At 36.5% G+C, this 20112-nt stretch overlaps 2 protein-coding genes across 2 annotated transcripts; both read left to right on the top strand.

Moving 5' to 3' along the window:
- The first annotated feature begins 5797 nt into the window (after positions 1-5797).
- On the top strand, positions 5798-9108 carry pet100 (PET100 cytochrome c oxidase chaperone). Its single transcript, XM_005745338.1, has 4 exons — positions 5798-5907; positions 6082-6168; positions 6274-6306; positions 8139-9108. Exons 1-4 carry the CDS (start codon positions 5881-5883, stop codon positions 8226-8228), a joined length of 237 nt encoding a protein of 78 aa, XP_005745395.1. The 5' UTR covers positions 5798-5880; the 3' UTR covers positions 8229-9108.
- Positions 9109-10085: 977 nt separating this feature from the next.
- On the top strand, positions 10086-19002 carry stxbp2 (syntaxin binding protein 2). The gene is made up of 19 exons (XM_005745336.1): positions 10086-10229; positions 12103-12152; positions 12232-12313; positions 12467-12543; positions 12637-12712; positions 12840-12943; positions 13159-13307; positions 13411-13495; positions 14069-14199; positions 14321-14428; positions 14543-14600; positions 14710-14775; positions 15200-15280; positions 16643-16784; positions 16910-17016; positions 17112-17210; positions 17306-17391; positions 18044-18204; positions 18310-19002. The coding sequence occupies exons 1-19, from the start codon at positions 10193-10195 to the stop codon at positions 18387-18389; spliced, it is 1779 nt and encodes a 592-aa protein (XP_005745393.1). The 5' UTR covers positions 10086-10192; the 3' UTR covers positions 18390-19002.
- Positions 19003-20112: the final 1110 nt, after the last annotated feature.

Genomic DNA, 20112 nt, shown 5'->3' with positions numbered 1-20112 from the left:
TTGAAATCCCGACAATACCCATTCTTGGCTGCAGTGAAATACTTGATGACATTCTGCCAGAGAACAATGCAATATATACTATAAAGTTCCTAATATCTTCTGTAGCAAAAAAAAAACTTTCTCAACTATGAAATAAAGAATCCAGAATAAATAATCTAATAACCTCACTATCATCAGACATATATCAACTTAGCCTTGACATGCAAGTTTTATCAAAAAGACTGCATTTGAAAAAAAAGGAGGGCACTTAAAGAAGGTCTAAAAATAGAAAGCCTGACTGATTCTAGAGACTACTACTTTGTTTCAATTTTGACAACTTTCAATTTGTTTCAATTAATGTTTTGTTTTTACTGTCTCTGCATATCATGCCCCTATCCAAGCAAAATGTTATTTCAGCCAGGTAAACATACACCCCTTGCAATAATACATTTTTACCCCAAAGTAAGATCATGTTTTTCTTATCTCTACCCTACACAGATTATAGATTTTTACAGTTAATAGAAAATAATTAAAAATGTTTTGATAGATATCATGCCAACACTTTCTTCTTCAACTTTAGGTTTCAATCTTACAGCATAGAGAATAACGCAATGGAAAACTTTCAAGCAAAAATGTAATACTGGTTGGTCTGAATAAAGCAGCGTTAACAACAATGTATCAAATACCTTCATAGTAAAAGGTGGAGCATAGCAGGAATTATCACTACAATCTGCCACGGCCAACAGTTGTGCATTGATGTAAGCTTATGTTTAGCTACCACGCTCTCATAGTGTTGATAGCTACATAATAGTAGACTGTTATTTTCCCCAAACAAGCCAACACTACTAAACCACAAGGGCAGACATGATGCAGTCAGGTTCTGGCATAATAAAAATGACAATACATAATAAAAAACCCCGAAAATAATAAAAACTAAAGAAAGGATATATTAAGGCAACAGATAGAGATACTCCCTAAAACTTTAACCAAATAAAAATTGCTCTGACCCCAGAAAGTTGACTGTTCATCTGGAAGTAGCACTTTCAGCAGGAGAAATGTCTCGTCACACCTCCAAGTGACTTCTTCGGTATCAGCTGTCGGTGGAATTCTCAACCTTTTAAACTGTACATCTGCATAATGCCCGAAACTACCACCGTTGCCTAACAATGGGCCGTGAGCTCAGTTTCATGATCGTTAATATGCAAATTGTCATGGCCACAATCACAGCATTGTAAGACAGTGAAAGTTGCCCCCTCCTCAGTTCAGAGACACTCTTTTTTTCACATAAATGGCATCCTTGACTCCTCACTCAAATTAGGATTCCTCACTGTCCAGGATGTGCACATCAATCATTGGATGGATCAACATCAATCATTGGATGGATCAACATCAATATTGAAAAAGTGACCACTGGACTGCAGAGTCCTGGCCTGATGAGGTAGTTCTGTGTTGTGCTTAGCCAGAGGGTGATTGGTTTCTCTGATAAATAACTCATTGTAATGTCCATGGCACTTAACAACATAGATTATATTACTCTTTGTTGGGGGAACTAAATCTTGGGGTCTACCAATTTTCAGTGTAGCAAAATTTGGTGTTTGAAAACAACAGTGACAGTGTTTTGAGAAAATGTGTCTCACCTGTTCTGATATTAAGGGATTAGTCAAGGTTTTCATTTAGGAATTGGTTGTCCTTTTCTCTGGTATCACTTTGACCATATTTAAGGTACTTTCCAACTTTTGACAAATATCCAGCTAGGGTAACCACATTTACTCAGGGCTTTTCGTTATGATGTTGTTCTGTGGCATGTCTGTGTCTGTGGGGATGATGTTAGCTCTGTGTTGTAGTGCCCTAGTGATATCTAGTTTTTGCTCCAGTGGATGATTAGAGTCAAACCTTAGTGATCCCTATGCAGTGGTTTACTGTTGACTATAAAACTGAAGAAAGCTAACCTATTATTTTTCATATCCTCCTACGTCGTTCACAATCACAGAATCCAGTGATTGCAGCCAACTCTCTGTGAATGGTACTCATGGCCACTAATCAACAGTCATGACAATTTGCATTTTAAAGATCATGAAACTGAGCTCACAGCCCATTGTTAGGCAATAGTGCTAGTTCTGGTTATAATGTAAATGTACTGTTTAAAATGTTGGGGAAACCTGCAGTCACTGAGACTGAAGAATTTACTTGGACCAGAGACAAAACATTTCTCCTATTCCAAACGCTACATTCAGATGACCATATTCAACTTTGGGATTCTTTATATAAATGATTAACCGTGCACAAAAGCAAATTGCTCTGACATGCAATAAAACAATGAATAAACATCTCAAAATTGAATGGGTAACACAAAGGTAAACCTCAAAAGCAAAAAACAACATAAATTATTAATACTGTGTATTTCACCCCAAGATGTCACAATGTAATAAACTGATTAAACCAAAAAGATCATGTTGTAAGCTATTAAGACTCCTGTCAGTGATTCAAACTTAATAAATAAAGGAAATACATTCACAACCAGTAGGATACATTTTGTTTGCTTGTTCATTTGTTCTCAGACTACACGGTTTTTGATCTAGGGGTCACTCACAACTAGGCCAAGGATGTTGTTACCATGGCAACTAAACCAGAAAGAACAGGACCAAAAAAGGTGCAAGAAAAGTATGTTCAACTCTAGGAATCCCTCAGATATACTGCCTACCCGATTACTCAAAGGACTTTGACCCAGTCTAATTTATGGTGCAGATGATACGTTTAGACAAGGAAAACGAATTAGGAGTAATGTGATCAATAGTTCAGCCCCGTGAGCTTGTTTGACTTGCTCATTGCTCAGTAACTAGCCTTTGACCCAGCTGGTCCTATTTATTTACACACACAGTGTACACACATGAGAACATCCCTTAGATTCAGGTGAATAATTTATCTCCTCAGTGGTGATAAGTTAATCACAAAAATCCAAACCCAACCATGGCTTTTAAAGTATATACATAAAACAACAACCTAAAAGATACTGCTCAAAGAAAATGAAAAGAAAGTCCATAGGTAATAACCAGTAAATGTTATGCTAAAGCTTTAAAATGCTGTATGACTTCATGATTACTCGCCTCTAGGGAAAGAAGCTTGTACAAATAGTAATTTTTAGATTACTACCCTGTGCATGGTCACACACTTGCACCCCAAAATACTACAAAGATTGAAAGACTGAAAAATAAACTTCCAAGTTTCGTATCTGCAAAGCCTTAGAATGATTAGCTAAGTAACGGGCCTCAGCATGAGCAATCTCTAGAAGAACCCAGTCGGATGAATGCCCGTGCTCTGTGTCTATAATGCTCAAACACATCTGTCTGGAATGGCAACAATTACCAGATGTGGTGAATAAAAAGAAAAACTGCACAGTAATGACTGCTGGCGAGCAACAATCGTCGAGGAGCCAAGATCTTAAAGTTAGGCCACAGGGCATAGATTACTGCCTGGGTTTCGTAATGGACGTCGGTACCATGCACAGCAGAACAGAAAACAAGACGAAGATGAAGGCGTTTGATTTCCGAAATTATGACAGCACCGCTTTGGAAAATGCACATAAGGGTTGTGTTTTTTTGTTACACGCTCAACTGACTGCATTCCCAGCAAAAAAAAAAAAAGAAGCTCCAGTGTGCGCCATCATCACCGTGACGGCGTCACCGTCTCCCACAACACAAGACAGTCGACGAGCAAACTGGCAATAGATGCCAAACATGATGATCGCATCATCACTTATTTAACTATTTTAGCGTAGTTGTGGCTAACATTGAGTGAGACAGACAATGAGTGTCATGTACACACACATTGTAGGTGCGGTTATTGTGTCTTTTGATCCACAACCACCAACTAGCTTTAGCAGCAAGCTAGCTACCAAAAACAGGCCGCCGTGCAAGAGAATGGTCTCAGTGGGCGCCGGTCATCAGTGCGCTCCCTTAGGCCTTTCCGCCGCTGTTACCGTTTCTTTTGCAGGTTATTCATTCGGTTTACACAGACAACATGACTGGCACAACAACGTTTTAAACAAGAGCCTTTACCTGTGTTTCTCAGGTTGCTAGGGCGCGCGGGATCTTTCTTTCCGAGGAACCTGAACACCTCTCGTTGTTGATGACGTCACGCGTAGGTCTTTGGATGAGGACGTAGAGAGCGCGTCACAAATGTCGCGGACTGCAACTTCAGCGTCAAATGAGGAGCTCTCGTCTGTTGTCTTCTTACCCTGTGCAGATGGCATTCATAACGTTTGTTTTTCCGGCAAGTAAGTTGCCGGAAAACTTGTTGCCCAATACAGCAACAGTCTGTTATTATATTGACTTAAACAAACAAAAAGATCTTTCTAACAAAGTTAGAAAGTTAATTCAAAGTCTCATTTAAGCGGATCCATAGATTCTGTCCAGTTAACAATTTCTTTCAAAAATTAAAGAATGAAAATCTCGTGAAACGTGTTCCTTGGTCTTGTTATTTTTACATAAGGGTTCTGGAAAGGTGTATAATGTTATAATTTTTTTTAATGTTTCATATGGTATTCTCTTTTCTATAGTAATTTTATATTTGCCCGCTATGATTATTGAGACAAACATGTTGCTGACCTCTTGATTTGTTCCACACTGACAAAAGAAGATTTTCTTTTTTTAAAATTACTATTATTGATATTTTATTATCTTGATCTAACTCAGTTATTTGTTTGTATTTTTTATTTTTATTTTTATTTTTGCATCACCTTTCTTGGTTACTTAAAAGTTTAAAAAGCGGCAACTTTGCATTCAAGTGAAGGGATGAAACTGCAATTAAATGTTACTGAAATATTTCTTCTATTTTTTTCTCCTCCTTCTGTAACTGTGATCGATTTGTATGTATTTACAACACATAGCTATTCTGTTACCTTTCTCAGTTTCTTCAAGATTCGAAATAAAGCTTTGGGGAAAAGAAGGCATCAACTGAGTTTTTGCATTTGAAGGAATATATTGGTGAGTTTAGACACTTTTTAGGGGTGCTCAAGCATTTAAAAGGGCCTCTGTCCCTTTTCTCATACAAAATGAGGGAGAGCAAAAAATAAACAGGTAAGAGTATAAGTGCACGGTGGCGCAGTGATTAGCGCTGTTGCCTGACAAGGAGGTACTGAGTTTGATTGTATCATCAGGCCAGGGCCTTTCTGTATGGAGTTTGCATGTTTTCCCTGTGTTTGCGTGGGTTCTCTCCGGGTACTCAGGCTTCCTACATTCCAAAGACATGCAGTTAGTGGGGTTAGGTTAATTGGTAATTCTAAATTGTCCATAGAATGGTTGTCTGTGTCAGCCCTGTGGCAGACTGGCGACCTGTCCGGGGTGTACCGTCCCCCTCCCCTTATGGTAGCTGGGACAGGTGATGAAGGAATACATCACGTTAAGGACTGAAGCTATAATAAACATAACTATACCAAAGTATGGTGCTTAGCGTGCACTCGTTGGTTCTGAAATTACTTAAAAGATGATATCAAAGTTACAGAATTGCAGTCACCATTCAGGTCGGACCAATTAAAGTTATCTGAAATATCCGCTTGCAAATATTACTCAGAAAGGACCGATCAACTACATTTGGACAGAATCGGTGGTTTTGGAGCCCCTCTGTGGACAACCTCGGTTTATAATGCCATAATCCAAACATTAGTGCGATGTAAAAAAGTGTTTGTCTGAAACAAATTTGATTTGATCGAGGAGCCAAAATGTGTACTGTGTAGTATATTGCAGCAGATTTAGTGACACATTCAATTTTCATCTATTAAAAATCTTTTCTCACAACCACCAACGCATGCGCCATAGTTTTCTTGCGCTAGACGTAACCCGGAAGTAGTTTGAAGGTCTTTGCTTATAGTAAGAGTTTGGATAAGGTTGCTTGTTCACTGTGAAAATGGGTGTTAAAATAGAGGTATTTCGCGTAAGTATTTATTTTATACTAAGGCCGTGGACATGTATATTTTCCCTACATTCTGAGACCTTTCGACTTTCTAGGGTTTAGTTTTCGCTCTAGTTAGCCGTTTTCATTATGCTAGCAGAGGTACAGTTTTCTACTCTATGTTAAAAACCGATGCGTGTAATTTGTTTTGCACAGATGATGCTGTATCTCTCCTTTCCTGTGACCATGTTTTGGATCTCAAATCAAGCAGAGTACTTTGAAGAGTATATAGTGAAGAGAAAGGTTAGAAATTTATTTTATGTATCGGTCTTCTCTAGATAATTATACTTGTAGTAACAATTTTTGCATCTTTCTCTGTGCCATGTTGTCTATTTTTGTGGTATACAGAGGGAAATCTTCCCCCCCGACGAGAAATCGCAGGTAAGAAAAATGCACACAAGTTAGTTGCGATCAACACAAATCAAGGTTTGTATTTTTCTTATCTGCATTGAGTACCTTTAGGAATCACTCACAGTGCAGGCTGGAAAAAAACGACGTTAATTGTTGAATTTAGTAACTTGTAGAACCTCAGTGGCGAAAAAACCCCATCTTGTATTGATGTCCGTGCGTATTTTGCTGTGCCTCTGTGGGTTTTTTCCATTTCTATCAGGTTTGTATGTTATGATCTTTGCACAAGACCCACTGTTAGAATCCAGAATTTGTATGGAGTGTGTATTGGCTGGCAAATACCCTCTTCTTAAGGAATGCTTTGTAGTCTTTCCCAGCTTTGTGTATCTGTAAAGTTTTTTCTAGGACCCTGTGAAAGGTTTTATCATCAAGTCACACCAACCAGTCCTTCTCGAGAAGGGAAAGGCTTTGTCAGTAATTAGACTTTGTGCTTTTATTTATAAGGAGGAGTATCTCAATAACACCATAAACATATGTACTCTAGCGCAGACATTCAAATATTTTATTTCCAGTATGGACTAATGATGACTCGGTGTGTTTAATAAAGACATGAAATGTGTTTCTCTTCCTAGTCAAATCTGTATTCATCAATAGTTGTGACTTAGATGAAGAGCAAACAAAATAACTTTGGGCATTGTTTAAAATCTAAATAAAATTGAATAGAATCATTTGCAGATTTCAAAACCATATTTTATTTACAGTAGAACATAGGAAACTGTCAAATGTTTAAACTGAAATGTTTTACTGTTTCATGAAAAATATTAGCTTATTTTGAATTTAATGGCAGCAACATGCCATTAAATTCAAAAGGTAAGTGGTAATAAAAAGAAGCAGGTGGAGGAACATTTTGCAACTAGTTTTGTAAATTGGCAAAAGGTGAATAACATGATGTGTGTGTGTGCTGTGTGTAAACATAAAAAAAGACATTTTAAAAAGGGAGGTAAAGATGGGCAGAGTTTCACTAATCTTCAAAAAACTGCATTTAAAATTTGTGGATCAATAATGTTGAAATAATCGTCCTTAATTTAGAATTGAAAAGACTTTGTCATATTTAGTACATAATATCACCAAAAGTGTCAAAGAATCTGGAGAAATCTCTGTGAACAAGGGACATTGGCGGAAATCAGTCTTGGATGCTCATGATCTCTAGGCCATGAGGTGGGACTGTGTTAAAAATAGGGAGGATTCTGTCATGAAAATTGCTGCAAAGGCTCATGAATACAGTTCACCACACCATTTATAATTGCATGTTAAAGTGCTATATTGCAAAGAAGAAGCAACTTGATCCAGAAACACTGCTGTCTTCTCTGAGTCAATCCTTATTTAAAATGAACTTGAGCAAAGTGGAAAACTGTTATGTGGTGGAACAAATTGAAATTTGAAATTCTTTTTTGGAAAACATGGACACAATGTTCTTTGTTATTAGGAGGAGAGGAGCTATCCAGCTTTTTATCACTGCTCAGTTCAAAAACCTTTATCTCTAATGGTTCAGGGGTGCATTAATGAAAACATTTGGCACGACATCAACCAAAAACATATGACAGACAGGACTGTTGAGCAGCTAGAATCTTATATCATCCCATAACATAACAGTCTTCTCCAAAATTTGAATACCTATTGTCCTCAGTTCCCAGATGTTTATGGACTGTTCATAAAAGAATAGGGGAGTTGTAAATTTTGACTTGTCTGTCAATAGCTCAATGTCTTTGACCTGTTCAAAAAGAACAGTATTTTCATAAAGACTGCTGAGTTACTGCTAAACAGCACATTATTTGATTATGGTTGTTCTATATATCTGTTTTCAGAGAAAAGAGTTGGAGGACTTCAAAGAGCGAATGCGTGTTCGTAAGGAGCAGCGGCTATTAAAAAATATTCCTCTAGAATCTGAGAACTGAAAATTACATGTTGAAGAAAATGATTTTCCACCCTTTACCAATGATACCAACTGTCTGGCAGTGATTTTGAGGCCCAAGGAAAAAAGTTGGACTGGAGTATGCCCTTTTCATGTTGGAAATTTCTGCTAGATTAACTCTTCCCAAAGATGCGCTGGGTAATAATTATTTATGCCTAATAAGTTTATTGTGCTTTCATTTGTGTGCAACTTTTTTTTCCCCACATGGTTTTTCAAATGGTACAATTGTTTTCTTAGCTGTTGTTTTTACATTGCCTTAAAATAAATACTGAGCTGCACATCAGATTGAATCTAGTTTATTATTATCTATTTGCAAGGTGCAGTGCCTAAAATGTTTTTACCTTGTCCTATTACTTATATTGTAGTGTATTGCAGCATTGTATTCTAGATAATGGTGCTTCAGATTAACAGAAATAAAAACTAACTATAAATCAGTTCTCCAGAAACTCCTCTAAAATAATTAACAGAATAAACCAATTGTTTTCCAGTTAGCACAACTTGATGTGCTTTCTGTTTGAATGAATGATGCTAGTTGGGTATTTTTAATAATGATGATTAAGTTATGTCATATTTTGTAAGTGCATTTTCCATGTATCACTGTGGGGAAGAATTTGCTTGATTATTTGATTATTCATATACTTAGCAAACCATATAATTATGTTTTTTTTTTGTTATGTTTTATTTATTAAAGCAAAAGCTTTTATTTACTGAATGAACGACAGTGATGTTAAATGAAAGTGCATCTCATATTATGCAAAACGTAGGACATGTTTTAAACAAAATTACACTAATAATGGCTAATAACTGCTTCCTTTGCAACACTTAGAGTTTGTACACCTTCAGTAAAGGCTTGATACTCTACTAAACCATATCTCCTTGAATGAATGTTTCTGTGCTGCCCAACTTTTCATTACTACTTGTTTTAAGAGGTGAGACTTGTTCCCACATCCTGGAGATTTGAAATCATTAATCATTTTGAAGGAGTCGTACCAAATGGAAATATAATCTTCTAAGTATAAATATTTACATCTGAGAGAGCCAACAGCTAAACTTTTTATCAATGGTGTTGAAGTGCTGACAGATTTTCCCCTTGGCTTGTCAGCTCATATCCTCAAATATATTTGGCAGTACAATACAGCCAGCTGGATCCCTCATGGCTGTCTCCTGGGCCACTGGTGAGAGAGAGTGTGAATTTCTTTCTTACTACTGTTTATCTTTTACAACTGTCATTCACTTCTGAAGCCATATTTAAGCTCTCTGTTTTATAATGTAACAAGCAGGTAAGTGCTATTCATTTTATGATAATAGATGTAAATGACAGAAGCCAAGCGGTGATATATGGATGTAGCCTACACTTGAACCAATCAAAACGACCATAGAAAGGCTTACTAATTTCATTGTGTCCAGTTGTTTAAGGCGAAAATAACTCATTAATGCAGTCTAGGATACTTCTACGTGTTTGTTATTTAAATCAAAAACTTAAATAATAATAATAATAATAAACTTTATTTATAAAGCACACTAAAAAACCAAGGGTATACCAAGGTGCTTGACAAAAATAAAATAGGAAAAGGGAGATGGGAGGGAAAAGAGGAAGGACCTGGCACGTATCAATTATAAAAACCTTGACAATCATAAGATATAAAAGTAGTTCACAAGCATAACGGATAAAAATGTACCAACGCACACCAAGCGTTAACTAGGTGGAAAGGCAAGATTAAACAAATAAGTCTTCAGCCGTAATTTAAACAGTGGCATAGAGTCAGACGCCCGAATAGCAACAGGAAGGTTGTTCCATAAGACCGGGGCAAATAAAAAGTCCAAAGCACGAGACTCTTGTAATGGTGATATATTTGACAGTAGGGGGCAGTATTTAGCTTTCAAATGCTTCGAAGCTTTGCTTAGACCACAAGGAAGTGACCAATTCTCTAGAACACTGCTGTCAAGATGGCACCGATTGGGCTGAAAGCTGTAGTCGGAGAAAGTAAGTGACGTATTTATTGTATCTGAGCTCACTGTAGCAGTTTATTACAGTTAAAAAAAAGTACTTTATTGTAACCTTTATCGCTGTAACTTGATGAACTGACGTTCAATTTATTAAACAAAATCGTGTTGTGGATGACGGTTCACTAACTCTTCCTGCTTCACTCCTAATATATATGCTAACGTTGCCGAAGGAACCGATGTCATCATTTAAAAAGTCATATATATATATATATAAAATAATAGTGTTACACGTAGTGATAGCAGTATTTGCTTAATTTGCTGAAGTTTCATGTGTTTTGTGACATTAGCCACACTTGAAAGTTAAAAGTCGCGACGTTAGGGATTGAAAATGTTGTGACAGTCCAAGTTATAGGCTAACCCAGGCTAGCTAATCTGAAAGGGAAGTCTAGTAACTTCGCTTGTGATCTGTTAAATCATCCTGGACATTTAGGCTGTAAAACGTCAGGAAGTCACAACTTTTGTTACACAATAACTTGTAGTACATTGCGTTGAAAGTAAAAAAACAAAACAAAACGCATGCCGGGGTTAAAACATTACGTATTCACAAGGCTCATCTAGTAATGCTTATTTGTAATTATATGCTAATTGCTTCTGCTAGACTTTAGAAGCATTAAGTTTGGGTTTATGTTCCTTCATCTCACATTTTCACTTCTTTTAAGAAGTCTAAAAAAAAAACCATACCATTACAAAGCGGTATGATTTGTAATTTACTATCTGCTATTATTAGCTGAAAACGTTGTCCATACAAGATGACTTAACCTATTTGGAGTTTGCCAAAAATATCAAATAAAATCTCATATTCAATATTGTATTCAGAGCAGTGAGAGAATAAATCCCAATAAGGAAGTTTCCTTGCAAACTGGGTATTTTTTTTTTTTTTTTTTTTAGATTTAACAAAACTCTTCGAAAGTATAATCTTTTCCAGTTCCCTGTATGAGCGACCTGGAAAATCATTAGTTAGTGATGAAGGTCACACTTGGTGCAAAAAAAGAAATCTTTTTTTTTTTTTCCCTCCCCATTTCTTTCTCTCAAAAGCCCTGAACCATAATACACATATATTCAGTAGCCACCATAATACCAGGAACCTTACCAGGATTTATACAGCAATCATAAAATAGTGATTACAGTGATGGCTAACTCGGAATAAAGAAAACATTTTCTTTATGAACTCCCATAACAAGCTATTTATGTCAGCTATTACTGTGAAAACAGTGAGTCATATGTCTTAGGGAGCAGAATCTATGTTTTTAATCAGGTTCAAATCGTGGTTTAACAAGGAAGTGAAGACATCATATTGGTGCAGTTCAACTTTTGACGTTTCCTACCACACTGCTTTCTTCTGTACCCTAGTTAATTATTGTGTGATTCAATGAAAACTTCTTTTGGGAACAGTGGCCCACTGCAGGAGACTATTTGGCTGTTTGTTTTAACACACGTACCACACCTTAGCTGTTGTGCTTAGGACGTCACTGGAACAATTGTGCTTCTGTCTATATAAGACCAGGAAGTTGCACCCAAGCAAGTTTGTTACTGCAAGTGTTAAATATGTTTAAAAAGGGTTCCTGTTTTTTGAATTTTTGACAGTAGAGCTGACCTTTGACTTTTGTTGTTGTTTTATAAGTCACACAAATTCTTTGGAAACTATTCAGTAAGCTACATTTCATGAAAAGCTCAAATTACTAATGAATGCTGCAACAACAATCTAGAGCATTTTGACTATATGAATGTTTCATAAAGTATTTTTTTTATTATTATTGTTGCTAAATTTACTCCACTTGTGACCCGTTTTAGCTTGTTTTTGTTATGAGGTTATGGGTTCTTGCATCACAAAATTATCTTTTCATCTACAGAAATCATCAGTGGTGTGATCAAGAGTGTGAAAAAGGATGGAGAATGGAAGGTAACGGTAGATACAAAAGAAGAAATTCTTTTGATTTTTGTTGCACTGAATTTATTACCACTGTGTGGCCTTTGTTTAGGTTCTTATTGTGGATCACATGACCACAAGAATTCTGTCCTCTTGTTGCAAGATGTCTGACATTTTGGCGGAGGGGGTGACCAGTAAGTATGGATATAATTCATAGTTTTTAGTTTAGTTTTTTAAATAAATGAGAGATCAAACCTTTAGCTGTTGAAGAGTAAAATGTGCCAACTTAATTCATTTTCTGCGTTTAAATGACATTAAATTATCATATTGTCTTTTCTGTTTTTCAGTTGTGGAGGACATCAATAAACGCAGAGAACCCATCTCCAGTTTGGAGGCCATTTATTTAATCACCCCATCTGCAAAGGTTCAAAAGAGTTCCGTCTTTTAATGTTGCCATATCTTCAAGATTGTTCTCATGTGCATAATATTTTAAAGATGAATATGTTTTCAATTACAGTCGGTTCATGGTCTCATTGATGATTTCAAAGATGCAGCCTTTACATACAAGGCAGCACACATCTTCTTCACTGACAGTAAGAGTGGAACTATAAATATGAGAAATGTATTTTTTTTCCAGACTTCAGTGTAAAACGCTTAAACTGACATTAATTCTTTTTTTTTTTTTATTTATTTATTTATTTATTTTTTTGCCTTGTTTAGCTTGTCCAGATCCTCTCTTTGCTGATATTGGAAGAGCCAAAGTTTCAAAATTTATCAAGACTTTAAAAGAGATCAATGTTGCTTTTCTTCCATATGAGTCGCAGGTGGGTAAAATTCTTATATTTCATTGAGTCCAAATTGTCTTTGGACATTTCATTAGAAATGTTTTTGGTTTTGGACAAAACTTATTTGACAGTTAATCATTTAATTGTATGGCAAAAAGACAAACGTTTTCCCGAGCTGCAATCAGTTATAGTAATATTGTCTGTCGGTTTATTGTGACAGGCAATACCTTTCACAGTTTCTCTTGTCCCCGTAGGTTTTCTCACTGGATGACCCAAAATCCTTGTACTCCTTCTACAGTTCAAAGGCAAATGAAACAAGAGATAAAATGCTGGAAAATGTGGCAGAGCAGATTGCGACCCTGTGTGACACTCTCAAAGAGTACCCTGCAGTTCGTTATCGCAAGTATGGGCCCCTTCATGAGAAGAGAGATAGATTTAAACAAATAAATCTTTTCCCACTGAATGTATTATGCTGATTTTAAAGTTGTATTCTACTTTGTTTTTAGGGGACCTGAGGAAAATGCTAGACTGGCTGAAGAGGTCTATCAGCGCCTCATTGCTCACAAAGCTGAAAACCCAACCATGGGAGAGGTAGGAAATACTTTGGTCTTCAACCACTCGATTTCTCACATTCTCTGCTGTGTAATTTCAAATCTTAAAAAAATGGTGAACAAAATGTTTACACTGCTTTTCTTTCCTGCTAAATCATCTTTCTCATGTAAGAGAATAAACCTCTGTTGGGATTCTGCAGCTCTTCAGCTTAACAGGTTGTGAATATTTCTTTGGTTTCTGGGATTTATTTCCTGATGATTATTTTCTCATCCTTTGCTGGACCTGTCCTTTTTTCCCTTCTTCTTTTCTGTTTTTCTTAGCTGACATTTCCTTGCTCCTGAGATGAGTCTTAAAAGGCATGTATTACTGTTCCCTTTTTGCGTCTATGCATGTCAGGTGCTTTATCATACTATGCTGTACGTATTTCTTTTTTTTCTTTTTTCTACATCTAGCTGTGATGCTAAATTATAATAATTGATAATTAATTGATTTCATTGCATGGCATTGCAACAGTTAATGTGTACTTTCAGCCAGTCTCTTTTAATGAATCTTTAAATTAAATCATATATTTCAAAAGTACTGGATGATATCCTTAATTTGTATTATTTTTAGGGTCCAGATAAGGCGCGATCACAGCTAATCATTGTTGACCGTGGGTTTGATCCCGTCTCACCTGTTCTTCATGAGTTGACCTTCCAAGCAATGGCTTACGATTTGCTAGACATCAAACAGGACATCTATACGTAAGGGACTACCTTTATATTTTTATATTGCTCTGTCTGTTTGGTGTGGTGTCTTTGGTATACCAGTCCCTCCATTTGTGGACTTTTAAACATTTTTTTAATTTATTTTTGGATATTAAAGTTATCAGACAACCGGCATTGGGAACTCAAAAGAGAAAGACGTCTTACTGGATGAAGATGATGAACTCTGGGTTCAGCTCAGACACATGCACATTGCTGATGTCACCAAGTATGTTTGTCACAGTAACATTTCTACGACTGCTACAACTTGATTGTGGAGTCATTGTAAAAAAAGGTTTTTTTGCGTTAGGTGTCTACTAATTTTCTCATTTGATTGTTGCAGGAAGGTGACAGAGCTTCTTCGCACATTTTGTGAGAGCAAGAGGATGTGCACTGACAATGTGAGTGTTATGTGCATTATCTTTTCAGGTGTTTGAAAAGTCCACGATAGAACATGAGTATTGTTTTTGTGTTATGATGGAACTTTGGGGAAAATGTTTCTCCTTTCAGGCCAATATCAAAGATCTGTCTCAGATGTTAAAGAAGATGCCACAGTATCAGAAGGAGCTGAGCATGGTGAGTTACATTAACTAACAAACAAACAAACCCTTATGTAACTTCTTATCATTATTTGTTTGTTTTAATTTATCTAATCCAAAAGCACTGTCTGTTCAGTTTATTTAGACCTTTAATTAAAAATAGGGAAATGTTTTTGAAGCATATTAGGATACATTTGTGATGATACATTAGATACAATTTAGGCCATGGTTGTTTTGCCTAATTAAGCATTAGCTGGGCCAGCTAAAGTTTAGTTGGATCAAAATTGGGCCAAAAAAATTCTAGTTATAATCTGACCATTATGACAAGACTTCCTAGAAAACGTTTTTTCTTATATCAGAGTTGTCAGTCTTAATTATGTTTAATTTTTTTTAATAAAAATATGATGCCATATGTTAAAGTAAGTAATTAGTAATGTATTTTAATGTAATTTTTTTTACAGTACTCCACTCACTTACACCTAGCTGAAGCTTGTATGAAGAAATTCAAGGCCTCACTTGATAAACTTTGTGAAGTGGAGCAGGTTAGTAGCCTGGTGCACAACATAATTTTTTGTAATAAAATGTTTGACTTGCAGCAGTCACCATAGTGGTTGTTTTTTGTTTTTTTTGTTGGTAAATTACACTTTGAAAGTCCAGTTCAGTTTTGGCTTTTGTTATCATGTATGTCTACTTAAAAAATGTAATCAAAATTATTATCTTTGAGGACTATTGAACCTAATAGTTTTCAAATATTAATTATAATGCAATAAAAGTCTATTAGGTTGTAACATTTCTGCCACATATGGTCAAATGGCACAATGCAATACACTGACACAGACTGTCTAAACAAAATGCCTGACATGGAATAACTACATTGACTCATCACATTCAGTGACCTGAAATGTATCTTTGTAATTCCTGTGCTTCTTTGCTTCTGGTCTGTTGATATTTTTATTTGTTAACTAAAAAATAATAATATTTCGTAAAACGCTTTAAACTACACATCAGCAGCGTAAATCATCATAGATCTGTGAGCTTACTGTAAGCTTAAAGGCATGTAATAACACAGATGTACCACTTGGTACAGTAGAAGTTCTTCCACCAGCAAGACCTGGGAAAAAAGCCACAATCCAAACTGGAGCCAAACCCCAGTGTTTTAGTTATATGTGCCAGACATGCCTTGTGTTCCTGAGGGGAAATGTTTGGCCATATCTAGTCCAGTATCAGATGAGTGACAAGCACATGAGAAATGATAAGCTATGCATGGCTGTGGCATTATGAGGTGCAAGTGTTAATGGGGCCTTTTTTGTGAGTAAATCGCTCAACTGCCCTAATGGATTGTCAGCATGTCTGAAAGCTGTCTCTTTAATCCATTGGGCATGCTTTGGCTCTTAAGATGTGCAGTATGATCCAAATGGCAACAGCTCTCTGTCAGCTGTCATTTGTTCTACATTGTTTGGAAGCCCATTACAAATGTGTGTGTAATGTTGCAAATAAAATAATCTTTCAGTTGCTCGCAAAGTTTTGCTGCTGGCTTTAATGAAGTTTAGTCCAAATTCATGTAAGGTTAGCAAAATTATTTAAGGCAGTTACACAGTTCTAAGTGACCATTTATTGGAGGATTGCAAAAAAGGGGAAATCTCAAAGCTACATATAGCTAGTGTACCCAATATTTAGCTTTATGTTGACATAACGTACCTGATTACAAATGCAAATCTGGAGATTTACTTTGCAATCTGAGATTTTCTTGTTGCAATAGTCTTATGGCAATATCATGGCTCTGAAAGAGAACGTGTGTTGGGGGAAAGGGGAATAAAGTGGTTTCATTCACCTCTCTTAACTGCCTGTCTTAAGTTGATGATATTCAGTAAAGGTTGATCGTAAACTAGGGCTTTCTTCCACAGGACCTTGCAATGGGAGCAAATGCAGAAGGGGAACCACTGAAAGATGCCATGAAGAGCATTGTTCCTGTGCTCTTAGATAGTGACATTGATGCCTTTGACAAAATCCGCATCATACTGCTGTTCATATTTCACAAGAAGAAGGGTAAGAAGATCTCAAAACATTTTAAATCCTTTTTAAGTCCTAATCTTGTTACATTGAAGAGAAGCTTTATTTGTCGTTACTTATTTATAGCAAACAGTGTTTTCATTGCCTGGTTGTCTATTCAGGCATTGGGGAGGAGAACCTTGCCAAGCTCATCCAGCATGCAAATATTCAGGCCGACAGCAACATTATTTACAACCTGCAGAACCTAGGCTGTAATATTATAGCTGGGGTAAGTTTGGCTACAGTCTCATGCTGTGGAACTGAGAATTTTATAAAACTTAAAAAAAAAAAACCCTTGATAATTTGACATACATTGTTTTTCAGGGTCGCAATTCTGGGAAAACACTGCCAGATCGTAAGCAGCGTACAGAAAGCACATACCAGCTTTCCAGGTGGACACCCACCGTCAAGGACATCATGGAGGTATTAAGCCCTAAGTGAGGTTTCAGATGTCACTGGCAGACCTGCTCACCTTTGCTCACAACACAGCTTTTATAACATCTGTTTCTGGATTACAGAATGCCATAGAAGACAAACTGGACAAAAAGCTGTGGCCATTCATCGCTGAACCAGCACCCATCAACACAACTCAGACTGCAGTCAGGTCGGTCGGTGCTCTCCCTCTATCTGAGAAATAAATAAATATATATAGATAGATAGGTAGATCTCTTTCCAAAACAGTTTGTATTTAGCAACAAGTGGGGTAAATGACAGATAATCTTATAAAATAAAACCTTTTATCCCCTTAAAACCTTTTAAATGAATCAGAGCCGAGCTTTTGACAAAGTGAAGTAGAGTTTAAAGGGTAAATTTCAGTCATTTTTGAATACTCTATAATCCCTAGGGAATTCCCATCATAATGATGGTGCTAATACTGACCACGCTTGTAGATCTAGATTTACTCATAATCTGTGGAATGTTCCGGTACTTTTCTACTTTTTAAGCAAAATGCAGAATTAACATGGAGAAGTTGATAATAATATAGACTGGCTATCCCCCCCCCCCCCAAAAAAAAAAAAAAAACAACAACAACAAAACAAAAAAGCTCAGGAGTTTCTGCTAGTATTTTCACATTCATACTTATTCATCAGGGTCAATTTCCTGACAACACGGTATGAAAATGAGCCATTGTATGACAGTTGTATTAATTATTGTTTGAAATAATAAATGTCAGAAAATCAATTAATAGCTGAAAGGGAGCTGTAGTTTTAGTAATAGTTTTATGTTTCTCAATCATTTTCGAAATTCTTTTACAGCAGTGCACGTTTTGGACACTGGCACAAAAATAAGTCTCCAACGGAGTATCGGTCTGGCCCTCGTCTCATTGTTTTTGTGATTGGTGGGGTGTCATACTCTGAGATGCGTTGTGCTTATGAAGTGACTCGAGCCACAGATGGGAAATGGGAAGTCCTGATTGGTAAGCAATTGCTAATTAAGAAGTTATGACTGATGAACCTGACTATTGAACTGCTATTTAAATATTGTTTTGTTTTGTTTTTGTTTTGTTTTTTTTCCTTGACAGGATCATCTCACATCCTAACTCCAACCAGCTTCCTCAATAACTTGAAGACTCTGGACAAAGATACTAATCCTGATCCGTAATCCCCAAGTTGGGACAGCAATACGGCAGTAGGAGTCTGGTTGTTCCTTTAAACTGATGTCTTTCTGTTGTCCTGTTTAGCTTCTCTGACATCTCTGATGTGAAATCTTAGATGTAGTCATGTAAGAAAGCAGTTGTGACTATTCTATTATAGTGTGCTCTTTTGTTGTTAGTTGGGTTCTGTATACTGCTGTGATTGAAATTGTATTTAAGTAATAAATGAAACAATATTAATGTTTAGATTATTCTATTCATATTTAAATTCTTAATTTTGTTGTAATTGACTTGCGTAGTTATTTAGTCAGAAATTCCAAAAATTGTCACAAAGAAAGAGCAGCTCTCTCCTCATAGAAATCTCTTAATTCAAGTATATTGTAGTTGCACACAATTGAAGGACATATTGTATATAGATTTAAAAGTAGAAAAAAATATTTTATTTTAGGTAACTCTCTCCGTCAACCCTCTTCTTGAAATTTTCATCTCAGTATCAATGTCAGAACTGCTGTGTTATGACCATTGCACATTTACTAGATACTTTAATATATTGCTGGGCGCTAGAGCAGTGGGTGCTTGTTTATTTGTTGATGAAAATGAGCAATAAAAAAAATAAATATATTGAATTTAATTTGTCTTGTTTCTTTTCTATAGGACCTTTTAGTATGCTTCAATATGCATAATATTTTCATTTTGTTAAAAAAATTATAGTTTGTTCATATTATGCTAAAAAGTTTACTAGTATTCTCCATATAGGTAAATTTTAACTTTATATTTTCGAAAACGTCTGCTGTTCTGTATAGGCCTCAACCCCCTAAGCCAGCTCATCACCAAGAGTGGATACATGATTCAGGTGTGGAGTGATCATTAACAACATGTACATGGGTGACATTAATCTGTATGCTAGGAATAAGCGAGTCATCAATTTACTGATCCAACTCACCAGATTCACAGCAAGGATATCAGGATGTCATTTTGACTAAATAAGTGTGACCGAAGGGTCACAAAAAGAGGAAAGGTGATCCACACTGGAAGGGGTGGAATTTCCAGAAGACAGAGTAGTCCTTACACAGTCCTTACCGGTCATTAGATACCCAGGTGGAATAATAAGCAGGCTTCAGGATGAGATGGATGTCACTGATGTCAACTCATTAAAAACTCCTCATAATGAGAGGTCCCCACCCAAAGTCCAGCACCCTTGGGGTCTGTGGCCAACAGGAAGTAGGAGAGTGAGGTTAGTGAGTGTTGGAATGGCATTCCAGGATGAAACAACGAACATTTTGCACTGACAGAGTGCTTTGGATATATATTCTGGTAAACAGCTCGACGTCATCCATGTGGAGGATATGGTAGACGATTGCTCCATTCCATAGTCTGTATCCATATCCATGTTAATGATCTGCCTGAGGGGGTTCAGACCTATGCAGAACAGAAATCCCACACTTGATGGTGACTTCTAGAATTGGCTGCAATTGTTGTTCTCTAGTGTTGATTGCTAATTCCCCATCAAATTCATGAGGAAGGCTCTGAATTGAATCCTGTTGATCTGATATTTTAGACATTCTAAGATTCATCTATGGGGCATTGAGTCATAGGCTTTCTTGTACTTAATCTGGACAGTGCACAGGTTGGTCAGTATGGTCTTATAGTCTCGAATGACTGCTCTAGGTAGCAGTAGCTGGTGATTTGACACTGGTGTTTTCTGGGATTTCATGTATTGAGCCATGTTCC

Source organism: Pundamilia nyererei, unplaced genomic scaffold (assembly GCF_000239375.1).
Source record: "Pundamilia nyererei isolate P.nyererei 1_Seehausen unplaced genomic scaffold, PunNye1.0 scaffold00158, whole genome shotgun sequence".
Lineage (NCBI taxonomy): Eukaryota > Metazoa > Chordata > Actinopteri > Cichliformes > Cichlidae > Pundamilia > Pundamilia nyererei.
Note: the sequence above shows the minus strand (reverse complement) of the source record. Positions and strands in the feature narration are given on the sequence as shown.

Bases quoted from the DNA above. Each gene is read 5' to 3' on its own strand.
- pet100 (XM_005745338.1), top strand. From the start codon at position 5,881: ATGGGTGTTAAAATAGAGGTATTTCGC. The intron at 5,908-6,081 runs GTAAGTATTTAT...TGTTTTGCACAG, and splicing joins TTAAAATAGAGGTATTTCGC to ATGATGCTGTATCTCTCCTT. The intron at 6,169-6,273 runs GTTAGAAATTTA...TGTGGTATACAG, and splicing joins AGTATATAGTGAAGAGAAAG to AGGGAAATCTTCCCCCCCGA.
- stxbp2 (XM_005745336.1), top strand. From the start codon at position 10,193: ATGGCACCGATTGGGCTGAAAGCTGTAGTCGGAGAAA. The intron at 12,153-12,231 runs GTAACGGTAGAT...GCCTTTGTTTAG, and splicing joins AAAAGGATGGAGAATGGAAG to GTTCTTATTGTGGATCACAT. The intron at 17,017-17,111 runs GTAAGTTTGGCT...ATTGTTTTTCAG, and splicing joins GCTGTAATATTATAGCTGGG to GGTCGCAATTCTGGGAAAAC.